General features: G+C 45.5%; 1 protein-coding gene across 1 annotated transcript in view; it reads right to left on the reverse strand.

The window, feature by feature from the left end:
- Positions 1-14,311, reverse strand: part of LGMN (legumain) — a 36,032-nt gene that overhangs the window by 16,733 nt on the left and 4,988 nt on the right. The window contains exon 2 of the mRNA XM_061181197.1: positions 9,363-9,529. Coding sequence (XP_061037180.1) covers positions 9,363-9,500 — 138 coding nt within the window. The 5' untranslated portion in view covers positions 9,501-9,529. The remainder of the gene's footprint in view (positions 1-9,362; positions 9,530-14,311) is intronic.

Consider the following 14,311-nt stretch of genomic DNA (forward strand, 5'->3'; position numbering starts at 1 on the left):
CGCGCATTACCGCCTGAACCATCCCCCCCCACCCCAGTTCCACAGGAAAAATGTCTTCCAAGAAACCGGTCCCTGGTGCCAAAAAGGTTGGGGACCGCTGCCCTAGACTATGTGTAACGGGAGACTGTTCACAGTGCCACTGCAACAGTAAAAATCAAGAAATAATCCAAAGCACCATCAATAGCTGGAAAAATAAACTGCCCTATGTTCATATAATGGAATATCAGAAAGCTCACATAAATGGAATACCTAAAATTGAATGAAATACAACCCATGCTTCGAGATACATGAATCTCAGGAACATAATGACAAAAAGAAGTCATAGAAAAAAATATTCACCACAGTTTACACGAAATAAAGGTCAAAACACACTAAAGTAAACATTATGTTGTTTAGTTAAATACATATATGATAAAGTCTAAAGCAAAGCAAAAGAAAACTCAGGAACTTGTCCTCTGGCAGGAAGGGAGGGGGCTCGGATCACACAGGGGACAAGGTACTAGTAATTTTCTTTTGCCTTGGTTGGGTACAAGGTACACAGGTATTCATTTTATTATTATTCTTTAAACTGCACGCATGTTATATAGACATTTGTTTTCTATTTCATAAGAAAAAAAAATCAAACCAATATTATATCAGATTTAACCTCCCCTATGATGAAACTGGAGTGAGCAGGCACCCCACCCACTCACCTCAGCGCAAGTCATACTATTATTTATCGCTCCTGTCAGATATTAAAAGGAAGGTTCGGGCTTCCCTGGTGGCGCAGTGGTTGAGAATCTGCCTGCCAATGCAGGGGACACGGGTTCGAGCCCTGGTCCGGGAATATCCCACATGCCGCGGAGCAACTAGGCCCGTGAGCCACAACTACTGAGCCTGTGCGTCTGGAGCCCGCGCTCCCAACAAGAGAGGCCGCAATAGTGAGAGGCCCGCACACCGCGATGAAGAGTGGCCCCCGCTTGCCACAACTAGAGAAAGCCCTCGCACAGATATGAAGACCCAACACAGCCAAAAATAAATAAATAAATTTAAAAAAAAAAGGCAGGTTCATCAAAAACCAAAAAGAACTTAGGAATAAATTTAACAAAAGAAGTGCAAGACCTGCACACTGAAAATTATAAAACAGTGCTGAGGGAAATTAAAGAAGATCGAAATAGAGGAACATCTCATGTTCATGGATCAGAAGACTTACTACCCTTAACATTTTTAAAAACCGATCAGCAGGGATTGCTGCAGAAATTGACAAGATGATCCTAAAATTTGTATAGAATTGCAAAAGACCTAGAATAGTGAAAAAAAATATTGAAAAAGAAGAAAGTTGGAGGACTTTCACTTCCTGTTTTCAAAACTACATTGGGAAAGAAGAGTCTTTTCAACAAATGGTGCTGGGACAATTTGGATATCCGTAAGCAAAATGATGAACTTAGACCCTCACTTCACACCATATACAAAAATTAACTTGAAGTGGATCGTAGACTTAAATGGAAGGGCTAAAATAATAGAACTTTTAGAAGATAACCTAGGAGAACATCTTTGGAACCTTGAGTTATAACTGCAAAGATGTCATAGATATGATACCGAAAGCATGGTCTATAAAAGGAAAAAACTGATAAACTGGACATCATCAAAATTAGAAACTTTAGTGCTTCAAAAGACACCAGTAAGAAAATGAAAAGACAAACAGCAGAGTAAGAGGAAAATGTCTGCAAAACACATATCTGATAGAGGACTTGTACCTAGAATATGCAGAGAACTCTTGTACCTCAGTAAAACAATCAGTCCAATCAAAAATAGATAAAAGATTTAAATAAACATTTCACTTAACTAGATATACTAATAAGCCCATAAAAAGATGATGTCCACAATCATTAGTTATTAGGGAAATGCAAATTAAAACCACAATGAGATACCACTTCATAGCCAGACAGACAGTAACAAGTGTTGGTGAGTATAAACCAGGAACCTTCACTCATCTACTGCTTGTGGGAATGTAAAATGATGCAGCCATTTTGGAAAATTGTTTAACAGTTTCTTAAAAAGTTAAGTATAAATTTACCATATGACCCAGCAATTCTACTCTTAGGTGTCTGCCCAAGAGAAACAAAAGCATTTATCCACACAAAGACCTGCACACAAATGTTCTTAGCAGTATTATTCAAATAGACAAAAAAATGGAAACAACCCAAATGTCCACCAACTGGTAAACAGAAAAAAAATGCGGTTTATCCATACAATGGAACACTATTTGGCAAGAAAAGGAATGAAGTACCGATACATGCTACAACACAGATAAACCGCAAAAACATTACCCTAAGAGAAGCCAGACACAAAAGTCCATGTTGCAGGGCTCCACTTACATGAAATGTTCGGAAAAGGCAAACTTACACAGATAGAAAGTGTATTAGTGGTTGCCTCGGCCTGGAGGTAGGGAAATTGGCCCAAGGGATCTTACTGGGGAGATGCAGATGTTCTAAAACTGCCTTATGGTGATGTTTGCACAATTTGGTAAGTGTACTAAAAAAATCATTGAGTTGAACACTTGAAATGGGTGAATTATACATGCTCTGTAAAATATGCTTCCATAAGACCATATATTTTAGAAAATATATTCAGCCTGTCCTGTTAGTGCTCCCCTACACTGTTTGGCTCCTCACCACCACCTTGACAGGCAGATGCTTTTACGCCCATTTCACAGATGCGGACAAGCTCAGGAAGGGCTCATGGCTTCCAACCCAGATCTCCTGCCCCCGACCATGCCCTACGCCCTGCCTCCACACACAGTGGTCTCAAAGCCAAGCGGTGATTCTCTCTTGAGTCCTTGGAGTTACTTGGTTGCCTCTAACTTTCTTAATTCAGAAGGGTTTTTGGTAGGAGTCAAGCATTTACTGGTACCCAAGAGAGATAAATAAAAGTAGGGTTAGGCCAAGTCAAATGACTTGGAGATGGTGTTAAAGGTTACTTGAATGACTTCCCTGGAACACAACTCATCTCTATGCATTTTTCCCCTTAAAACAGAAATGCCATACGAGGTGCCATGTGAGAGGAGGGTATTGAGCAAGACTTTAAAGAAAGGCAGAGCCCTCTGGACTACTGAACAGAGACTGCTGACTCAGCTTGTTTCATGGCTTGCGTAAGGAGTTCCGACGGGGCTTAACTAATGCATCCCGTGATGTCCTGGTGCAGGTCACTGTCCGGACACTGATGGTGCTGCCTTACCTCAGACCCAACTGTAAGCAAAATAAGGATAGCCGGCTTGGAGCAAAGGCTAAATACTTGGCGTGTTCTAGTCACTGCCAAGGGGTCCACTTTCAAACCAGGTAGGGGCTGGGAAGTGGTCCTCACAGGCTGCTCACTGAGAGGATATTACCACTGAGTGTATATTACCGCTTCCTGACACGAGCTCTGAGCGTGGCAGAGGCTAAGCCCTGGGTCTGGGCTTTGCGGGGATGCCTCACTGAGCTCACCACCACCTCAAATTTTCCAGAGGAGAATCAGAGGTTTAGAGTGAGACCACGTAATTTGTTCCAACTAATACAGCAGGTGAGCGGAGAGAAGGAATGATACCCGGGGTCTGTGCAAGTCCACGGCCCACATTCCCCACGACCCGGCCCAGCCTCTGGCTTGTACAAGGACAGCCCTCCTGGGCTAACTGCATTCCCCCAAGTCAGTCCTACTCCGCTCTGCTCTCCATCCATGTTTCTGTTTTTAAAATATACGTGATATTTAGTAACAAGATGGATTAACCTCAAACACATTATGCTGAGCGAAAGAAGCCAGACACCACAAAGACTGCATATTGTATGACTCCATTTATATGAAGTTTCTGGAGAAGGCAAAACAATAAAGACAGAAGGCAGATCCTTGGTTGCATGGGGCTGGGATGGGCACAGGCATGGGGAACTTTCTAGAATGATGGAAGTGTCCTAAAACCAGACTGTGGTAATGCTTGCACAACTGTCTGAATTTACTAAAAATCACGAAACTACAGGATAGGTGAATTGTATGACATGTAAACGTATACCTCTTCAATAAAGCTGTTTCTAAAAAGTGGTAATTGTACACACTTTAAAAGTATATAAAATGAAAGGCGGTCTCTCAGAAATGTAACCCTCCATCATCATATCTTCTCCTCCCGACTCCGACGTGTGTGAGTTCTAGACTTCTCCCTCTCCCTCCCTGCTTCCTCCTGGCCCCAGGATGCAGACGTTCTCAAAGCCTTCCCGGATGAGGTGGAGCTCCCTTCCTTTCCGCTCCAGTCCCCAGCTCGAGACCAGCAGAGGGGAGGAGGCACCAGCATTTTCCCAGCCCCTCGCCCCTCCTGCTGTTCTCAAACCACTCCTGTCCTATTGCCAACACGCCAGACCTCCTCCTTCAGTGCCCCACTGTCCAGCAGTGACCTCAAACCGCCCCCCAAGCCCCCTTCTCCTAGTGACGCCCGGCTCACATCTGCCTGTCCTCCCAACTCCCACCATCCTCAGCGTCCTCCTGTTGGCCTGGGCAAGGGTGAACTTCACCTTCAATCTACTTAACACCAGCCCCCCCGCCCCCACTGGGCCTTATACTTTCCTTCTCAGCGCTCTCAAATCTCTGTCCTAAAAGAAACCCTCCTCCAGTCCTGTTCCTCCCCTGGTGACCTACATACTTCTTTTTCCCCCTTACAAGCCTGTCGAAAGAATAGATGGTACAGCTGTCCCCCTGTGCAGCTCAGCTTGCACTGCGGGGCCTCTCCCTCTGTCCTCCATGCACTGCAGCCTGGCTTCTGCCTCTGCCACTGCAGGAGCCTGTCCTCCCAAGACCTTCCCCCCAACACTCAAGAGGCCGCACGCCCCACCAGCATCACCCCAGACCAACCAACTCCCTCTCTGTCATCCCATTATCCCAGCCAAAAATGGAAAACAGAGAAATCCAATTCGGTTTAACCAACATAGGTTAAATAACCATCAGAAAGCACAGAAAAGCTCTCTGCAGTGATTTAATTGTGCCTGGTGTACTAACCTTCCCTAGACAAAAGAAATTTGTGATAATGAGTGCTGTGTTCACTCAAGGAAAATATAAACCTCTATAAAAATGTAAGTTTAAAAGTCTGTGTAGGGACTTCCCTGGTGGCGCAGTGGTTAAGAATCCGCCTGCCAATGCAGGGGACACGGGTTCGATCCCTGGTCCGGGAAGATCCCACATGCCGCGGAGCAACTGAGCCCGTGCACCACAACTACTGAGCCTGCGCTCTAGAGCCTGCGAGCCACAACTACTGAGCCCGTGTGCCACAACTACTGAAGCCCGTGCGCCTAGAGCCCGTGCTCCGCAACAAGAGAAGCCACTGCAGTGAGAAGCCCGCGCGCCTAGAGCCCGTGCTCCGCAACAAGAGAAGCCACCGCAGTGAGAAGCCCGCGCACCGCAACGAAGAGTAGCCCCCGCTCACAGCAACTAGAGAAAGCCCGTGCGCAGCAACAAAGACCCAACGCCGCCAAAAATAAATAATAAATAAATTTATTTTAAAAAAAAAAAAAAGGGGGTCTGTGTAGAGGGGCTTCCCTGGTGGCGCAGTGGTTAAGAATCTGCCTGCCAATGCAGGGGACACGGGTTTGATCCCTGGTCCGGGAAGATCCCACATTCCGCGGAGCAACTCAGCCTATGCACCACAACTACTGAGCCTGTGCTCTAGAGCCCATGAGCCACAACTACCTGAGCCCACGAGCCACAACTACTGAAGCCCGCGCACCTAGTGCCCGTGCTCCACAACGAGAGAAGCCACCGCAATGAGAAGTCCCCACTCGCTGCAACTAGAGAAAGCTCACATACAGCAATGAAGACCCAACACAGACAAAAATAAATAAATAAAATAAATAAATTTATTAAAAAAAAAAAAGTCTGTGTAGAAAAAAAAAGTCTGTGTAGGTTCTAGGGGAAAAGTTCTTTCAAATGCTGTTTTAGTGCTTGGCCTCCAAAGTCGAGACGGCAAATGTTGGCAGTTGGCTGAGAAGAGAACCGGTCCGGCCGGGATATGGGCTGAGGCCAGAGATGATTCAGCACCCATGTTTCCTCTTCACAGCCTCAGTGCCAGCAACCTCCCTCATTTAGGGATGAAAATTTCAGTCTGTGGCCACTTCTTTTTGCCTTGCTTGCCTCATTCCATTTTGATATGGAATATTTTACCCAGGGAAACTAGCAACACTTAAAAATGTTTTCTGGGGCAAAGGTTAATCGGATACCTATACTTAATAATATTTAACCAATACATGCTTTTTTAAGTTGGTTGTATAAAAACCAGGGTGGCTGATGAAGCAGCCTACGCACTATCAGTGACCCATATTTATAACACCGCATCTTTCTGACTCATGGTTAGAGAGGGAGGAGAAAACTGAGCTGGGTAGTTAGTACTCGGGTTGCTCCTCTTTAACTGGGTCAGGTCTGGGTTAAGCATTAAAAAGAAAAGGGATCACATTTTGCCGTAATAATTTTTCAATCAAGCCAACTTTCCTATTCAGCTAACATAACAAAAAGCATTCAAGAAATAAGTCATTCAATAATCATCAAATTATAGAGCCAGTAGGAAGTTCATCTAAACCAACCCCTATTTAACAGATATGAAACTGACACCCTGGGAGGGAAACGCACATGAGGCAGCCCTGCTAAGCCATCAGGAACACAGATGCTAGGTCCGTGCTGTCTAATACAGCAGCCGCTGGCCACACTTGGTGACTGAGCACTTCAAATATGACCAGTCCAAACTGAATGTAACGTGAAGGTAAACGTGCACTGGATTTTGATGACTTAGTATTTTTTTAAAAAACGTAAAGTATCTCATTAGTAACTTTTTATATTGATTACAAATGAAATGATGATAGTTTGGCTATATTGGGTTAAAGAGGACATATGGAAGTTAATTTCACCTGTTTCTTTTTAGTTTAAAACAAAACAAAAACGTGGCTACTAGAAAATTCACCACGACACAGGTGGCTCTCCTGTTGGACGGCGCTGCTCTGGAGCTAGTCGGCCTGGGTTTGAATCCTGGCTCGACCACTTGCCATCTGGGCCATGTTGGGTTGAAGTACTGACCTTTTCAAAGCCTCAGTCCATGCATCCGTAAAAAGGGAACAAGAACCAGACCTACTGCACGTAACCCCACAATGGTTAAATGAGTTCATTTATGTAAAGGGCTCTTAGATGCAAGCCCAGCACCTACCGTGATCATCTGTGCATCTTGTCTCTGAGAACTGAAAGATTCAATGACTTTTTTTCTTTTTCTTTTTTTTAAATTTTCTTACTCTTTTTAAAAATTTTTTTTAAAAGTTAAAAAAATTTTTAAATATTTATTTAGTTATTTATTTGGTTGCGCCAGGTCTTAGTTGTGGCAGGCGGGTTCCTTAGTTGCAGCTTGCCAGCTCCTTAGTTGCAGCACGTGGGCTCCTTAGTTGCAGCACGTGGGCTCCTTAGTTGTGGCATGTGAACTCTTAGTTGCAGCACACATGTGGGATCTAGTTCCCTGACCAGGGATCGAACCTGGGCCTCCTGCATTGGGAGCATGGAGCCTTATCCACCACACCACCAGGGAAGTCCCTAAAATTTTTTATTTATTTATTTATTTATTTTTGCTGCACCGCACAGCTTGCAGGATCTTAGTTCCCCAACCAGGGATTGAACCCGGATCCTCAGCAGTGAAAGTGTGCAGTCCTCACCACTGAACCACCAGGGAATTCCCTCAATGACTTTTTAAATAATAACTTTATTAAGGTATAATTCACATAACATAAAAGTCAACCTTTTAAAATATACAATTCAGTGGTTTCTAGTATGTTCACAAAGTCATGCAACCATCACCACTATCAAATTCCAGAACATTTTCATCACCCCCAAAAGAGACCCCATACCCATTAGCAGTCATTCCCTCTGCCCAGACCTTGGCAACTACTAATCTACATTCTGTTTCTCTAGATTTCCCTATGCTAGACTTTCATATATAAATGGAATCCTATGGTCCTTTGTGACTGGCTTCTCTCCCTTAGCATAATGTTTTAAGGTTCAGCCATGCTGAAGCATGTATACAGTACCTTGTTGTTTTTTTGTTTTTTTCTTTTAATTTATTTAGTTTTATTTATTTATGGCTGTGTTGGGTCCTCGCTTCTGTGCGAGGGCCCTCTCTAGTTGTGGCAAGTGGGGGCCACTCCTCATCGCGGCGCGCAGGGCTCTCACCATCGCGGCCTCACCTATTGCGGAGCACAGGCTCCAGACGCGCAGGCTCAGCAATTGTGGCTCACGGGCCCAGTCGCTCCGCGGCATGCGGGACCCTCCCAGACCAGGGCTCGAGCCCGTGTCCCCTGCACCGGCAGGCAGACTCTCAACCACTGCGCCACCAGGGAAGCCCTCTTGCTGTTTTTTATGGCCAAATGTATGGATGGACTACATTTTGTTTATCCATTTATCAGTTGATGGACACTTGGACTGTTTCCACTTTTTGGTTAACATGAACAAAACTGCTCTAATCATCTGAGTACAAGTTTTAGGGGGGACATATGTGTTTATTTATTTACTTTAGTATATACCTAAAGAGTGAAATGCTGGGTCATATGGTAACTGTGTGTTGAAACTTTCGAAGAACTGCCAGACTGTTTTCCGAAGCAGCTGCACCATTTTACATTCTCACCTGGAGGCTGCACTTTTAATGTATTTACGAATATAGATTCTTTCCGCTCTGATTTCTGCCAGGCTGATTTGCTGGGAATGCCAGGAAAGATGAGGAGAAAGGGGTAAGGGCAGAGCAGCAGGGCAGAGGTGTGGAGGGCAAAGAGGCCTCACGATGCTTTGACCAGAGTCCCGTCTGCACCTCAACTTGCTGTGTGGCCTCGGGCGAGTCACCTCCTCTCTTCAAGTCTCAGTTTCCTTATTTATAAACTGAAGGCATTAGACCAGTGGGTCTCAACTGGGGACATCTGGCAAAGGCTGGAGACAACTTTGGTCGTGACAGTGGGTTGGGTGATGCTCCTGGTATCTAGAGGGCAGAGGTCAAGGATGCTGGTAAACATCCTACAATGTGCAGGACAGCCCCCCCCCCCCAACAATAAAGAATTACCTGGACCCAAGTGTCAATAGTGCCAAGGTTGAGAAACCCTGCATTAGACTGAGGTGACCCCAGATGGGCCACTTTGAGAAACTGCCAAAATGTTTTCCAAAATGGCTGTACCATTTTATAATCCACTCAGCAGTGTGGGAGGGTTCCCATTTCTCCATATCCTCACCAACACACTTATTTTTGCCAACCTAATAGGAACATAAATGGCTTTTTAAAAAGTCTGTTCTAGTAACAATGTCCAGGATCGTTTACAGAATGCCAGTGTCATAAAGGAAACGATTAGGCATTTTCTTACCTGGTGCCTATAATTATACCAGCCATTTGATCCCGCGACAATCACCACCCAGTGCTTGCCTCCGTCCTCAGGATCGTCCACAGGAATAGCACCAACTCCCAGGACCAAACTGAGCAACACAGCGACTTCCCAAATCATTCTGCGCCTCGGAGTTCCACTGCAGAAATCTGGGAAGAAAAGGGCTGAGTCAAGCAAAAAAGGAATGACACGAACAGAAGAACATTACTGGCCCCTAAGAAAAGATCACAGCAAATGGGTCAAAAAGATAAGACGATTTAGTCATCAGACACAACATGCTGAGGGTAAAAATGATGACAGAGCAGACTTTTATTCTTAGCTCTGCGGCCCTTTTCCCCGGGTGGAGCAGGGGGCTGCCCATAGCTCCCAACCTTCACTGTGGGTTGAAGTTATGAGTATAAACCAAAGAATAGTGAGAAAGCTCTTGGGGCAACCTTTTAAAGTTTTTGTCACAACTTGGAACATGGCAGACAAAATTCATCAACAAACTTGACTGTGTTGGAAAAACGCCTACCACATACTATGAACTGTCTGTAAGAAAATAGACATATAATGTGTGCATAGCGAAATGTGGAAGGCAGACAAAATTTAACAGCAGTTATTCTTGGGTGGTAGGTGGAATTAAGGATGATCTTTATTTTTGTCTCTTTTACTACAATTAATATATATTAATTATACAATAAAGTTTGTAAAAATTCAGCATACATTCAATATAAACACGGGGGGGAGCAATTTATGTTTGTGAGTTATCTGGATAAGCTATAGTCTAACACTGGCAGCCCAAATGAATGTCTTTGCATAACACTTACAACCCATGTACATTACTCTGTACAAGAGGCAGGGCAAATATTTTAATCCTTGTTTTACAGGACGGGGAGGTTGAAGCACGAGAGAAGTGACTTGTCCAATATCTATAGACAGTCAGCTCTGGGCAGAGATCAGAACCAATGCCTTCTGAATCCCTGGTCCAGCCTTTCTGCTACATGGTTCTGCATCTCAAGACTTTATTCTTAATGAAGTACATGCCCAATTTTATACTTCATTGCCAAAACTTTAAAGGGCTTTAAAGCACAAAAGGCAAGACTGAGGCCACTTTGCATTACTCAGACAAGTATGTTATCTTACTGCCCTGTGTCCTGACTATGTTATTTTAAAAAACAGCCTTCCTGTGACAGAAGCCAGGCCTGTCACTCTGAGACAAGAGGAAAAACAGTCTTTGAGCATCTCAGTCTGCTCTGAGATATAGGGACTCAGAGCAGAACAAAGTCTAGGAGGCTAACCTCTGCCTCCGATGCCTTCTGACAAAACAGCGCTCATTCACTCATTCACTAATTTATTCACTCATTCATTCACCCACTCGGCCAGAGTCTCCTGAACTCCAACCCTGCCAAACAAAGCGCTGGGTGCCGGGAACGCAGCAGGGACAGGACAAAGCCTCTGTCCTCACGGATCGCACAGCCAGCTAAGGCATGAACAACGTCTAAGCCTAAGAAACCATCCTCAGCATCTGTGCCTGACACTGTGCTGAAACTCAAAATGATGGATTTCCCCCCAAGTGAAAAAACAGGAAGCCCTGAGTCTGGTAAAAGTTTGAAAAGTAAAAGCACCTTGGGCCAGTGCTTCTCCAACTTGACTGTACGCCGAGATCACCTGGGGGGCTTGTTAGAAGGCAGATTCTGATTCAGTAGGCCTGGGCAGGGCCTGATACTCTGCATTTCTGACAAGCTCTGGGTGATGCCCAGGACAACACTTGGACTCACAGCAGGCCTCTTCCTTAACCCTGGCAGGCTCTAGTCGGCTCCGCCCAGAAGCCTGGCATCCCCATCAAGAAACCACACTACTCTATCCCCCGGATAACTCCTCCCAAGAACTCCGTTCTTAATTTGTAAGAATTAAGAATCTGAGTTGGTGCTAGATCCAGGTTTCTTTAGCTCCACTGCAAGGTCATGGATGCACGGGTAACTACAATAACGTGCCCCAGGTGTGTTTTCAAGATTGTCTTGAAACGGTCAAGGTGCGTAACAGATGAGGGCAGTGGACTGCCCAGGCTGCCCCAACGCTGGAACCTGCTGGTCTGTTAATATGTTAGCGTGTATCAACGGATGCTCTCCCAAGTCCACTCGACCTGCCCAGGGCTCACCATGGGGCAATAAAAGGTGAAGTTATACAAATGTATGAAGCAGCAGCAGTGAGGTCAGGCAAGAGACAGCCAAACTCCCGTCCCCAGAGCTCTGCAGTGGCCTCCACACGGGAGGGGAGGTGTGCCAGTGACTGCTGAGGTCCTCCAACCAGCAGCCTCCTGGCTGCAGCCAAGCCTCCCAGGAAGCCGTCCCATGGGGTAGGGGTCGGCAAACTTTTTCTGTAAAGGGTTGGAAAGTAAGTATTTTCAGCTTTGCAGGTCACACCATTTCCATCACAACTCTTCAATTACCATTGTATCACGAAAGCAGCCAGAGACAATACGGAAACCAGTAGACATGGCTACGTTCCGATAAAACTGAAACAACAGTGAGCCAGAATGTGCTCTCAGCCCACATGACTGGTACAGCCTGGGGTTTTTATCATCTTTCATCGATAATCATGAAACAGGCTCTCTGGTTTGCACACCACTCTCTTCTGAGTTTTGATCATGCGACTTAATCCCGAAGGGGCTCATTCCTCTGGAGGCACTGGTGTGTGACTTTTTCCCCTCTTCTTTTTTTTTCTGTGCCTCACAGCATGCAGGATCTTAGTTCCCCTGACCAGGGATCGAACTCATGGCCCCTGCAGTGGAAGCGTGGATCCTTAACCACTGGACCACCAGGGAAGTCCCCCCCTTCATATTTAAATAAAATACTAAAATTGAATGGTTGCCTGACTGTGAACAACAGAATAGACATCACCAGCTCAACTGCCTAAATTAGTAAACAAAAAACACCACCAGGTTATTTTTACAAGTTCCAGTTTACCTTTCATTCTTCTACTAAAATACTAGCAAGTTACTCCTCGGTGAGGCAAAGTACCTTAGTCATACACAAGTGATATTTTCATGGTTAACATCTGGCGATAGTTCCTGTCTATCTTCTTTTTTTTTCTTCTTATAAACACAGAGTTGTGGTTCCTTGAACACAATGCCAAGTTAAAAGCCTCACAGGGACTTCGCTGGTGGTGCAGTGGTTAAGAATCCGCCTGCCAATGCAGGCGACACGGGTTCGAGCCCTGGTCAAGGAAGATCCCACATGTCGCGGAGCAACTAAGCCCGTGCGCCACAACTACTGAGCCTGTGCTCTAGAGCCCATGCACCACAACTACTGAGCCCACGTGCCACAACTACTGAAGCCCGCACGCCTAGAGCCTGCGCTGCAACAAGAGAAGCCACGGCAGTGAGAATCCCACGCACCGTAACGAAGAGTAGCCCCTGCTCACCGCAACTGGAGAAAGCCTGCATGCAACGAACACCCAATGCAGCCAAAAATTAAATAAATAAATTTTTTAAATAAATAAATAAATAAATAAAAGCCTCACAGTGTGACACTGATTGGGAAATGCCACTTAAAAAAACATACTAATGCTATTCTGGATAACATATTGGGGCCTGGGGCAAAGGAAAGATGTGAAAGTAATATAATCCTTCCACTGCCCTCAGCAATGAACACATCTCAAAGCAGCAGGTCTCAGACGGCAATTTCCTGGTCAGCAATATTCTTGACAAAGTCAAAACATGAAAACAAAGTCATAATCTTGCAGCATACCTATTATTCTTGTTTCATCAGAGTGAAAAGTTCAAGAAGAAAAAGTAAATGATCCCTGCCAAACTAGCCCTTGGTGACTGCTATTTTTGCTCGTGGTCCTCCACGGCACCAGTCACACAGGCGTTATCATCTACTTCTTCCTGTCTACCCACCCATCCATCCAACAAACATGGCCTGAGCACCCACCAGGTGCTCACAGGCACTGAACAGGGCGCCAAACAGATGAAACCCTTCGCAGAGCTGACATTCTAGCAGGAAGAGACAGACCATTCAAACGCACAGGTTGTCCGGTGGTGATGAGTGCTGGGGAAGAAATAAAGGCGGGGGAGGCAGTCCCAGTGGGACTGGCAGGTATCATTTTCAAAAGGGGAAGATTTTAAGAAGGTAAGGGAGCCTGCCTGTGTGTAGCAGCAAAACCCTGGAAGCAACATAAATGGTCATCTACAGGAGCCTGCCTAGTTAAAAATCAATTATGATACATCCTTATAATGGGATACAGTGATGCCTTTAAAAGAGGAAGGCAGTTTTTAACGTGCCAAGCGTGGAAAGACCTCCAAGGGGATGGTTAGGGGTATGTGTTTAGTCTGCTAACTGTTTGCAGGGAGAAAATGACCCAGGTAGTTTTTGCTCTAACCAGGGGCGGGACAGAAGTCTCCCCAAGAGTGCTCTGTGTTGCTGCACACGGTGGGAGAGTGGGATATGTATGTGTCTATGAGCCATGCAGTGTGTGAGGCACTTTACCATCCTCACAACAGCCTGTGAGCAGTCTCATTACTCCCTTCAGCTGAGACGGACTCGCAGAGGCGGAGAAACTAGGTAGAAAGTGGCACTGCTGGGTGACACACATATCTCATTCCAAAGATTGCTTCTTCCACTACACCACCTCGCTTGTCACAAAAAAGCACTGTTTATGTGAACATCTGGGAGACCCTGCAACCACAGATGGCAGCGCTACACCCCACACCCCAGGGCCTCCAAGTTTCCCCCAGTAGCAGGATTCCCGCAGTGCTCTTCACCACCCTACTATTTTAAAGCGCTTGTTGGTAATCGGTTATAAAGAGCTCTTAGAAGAAGAATCCATCAAAGGAGAACCTGAACCACACAAAGTCAAAGTCAACGGACAAGCCTTTACAAATGAATTTCAGCAGCCTCCAAGGACAGGTCCTCACTGGTTCCACTGGTCCTGCGACCCTCTCAGGC

Source organism: Eubalaena glacialis, chromosome 2, assembly GCF_028564815.1.
Source record: "Eubalaena glacialis isolate mEubGla1 chromosome 2, mEubGla1.1.hap2.+ XY, whole genome shotgun sequence".
Taxonomy (NCBI): Eukaryota; Metazoa; Chordata; class Mammalia; order Artiodactyla; family Balaenidae; genus Eubalaena; species Eubalaena glacialis.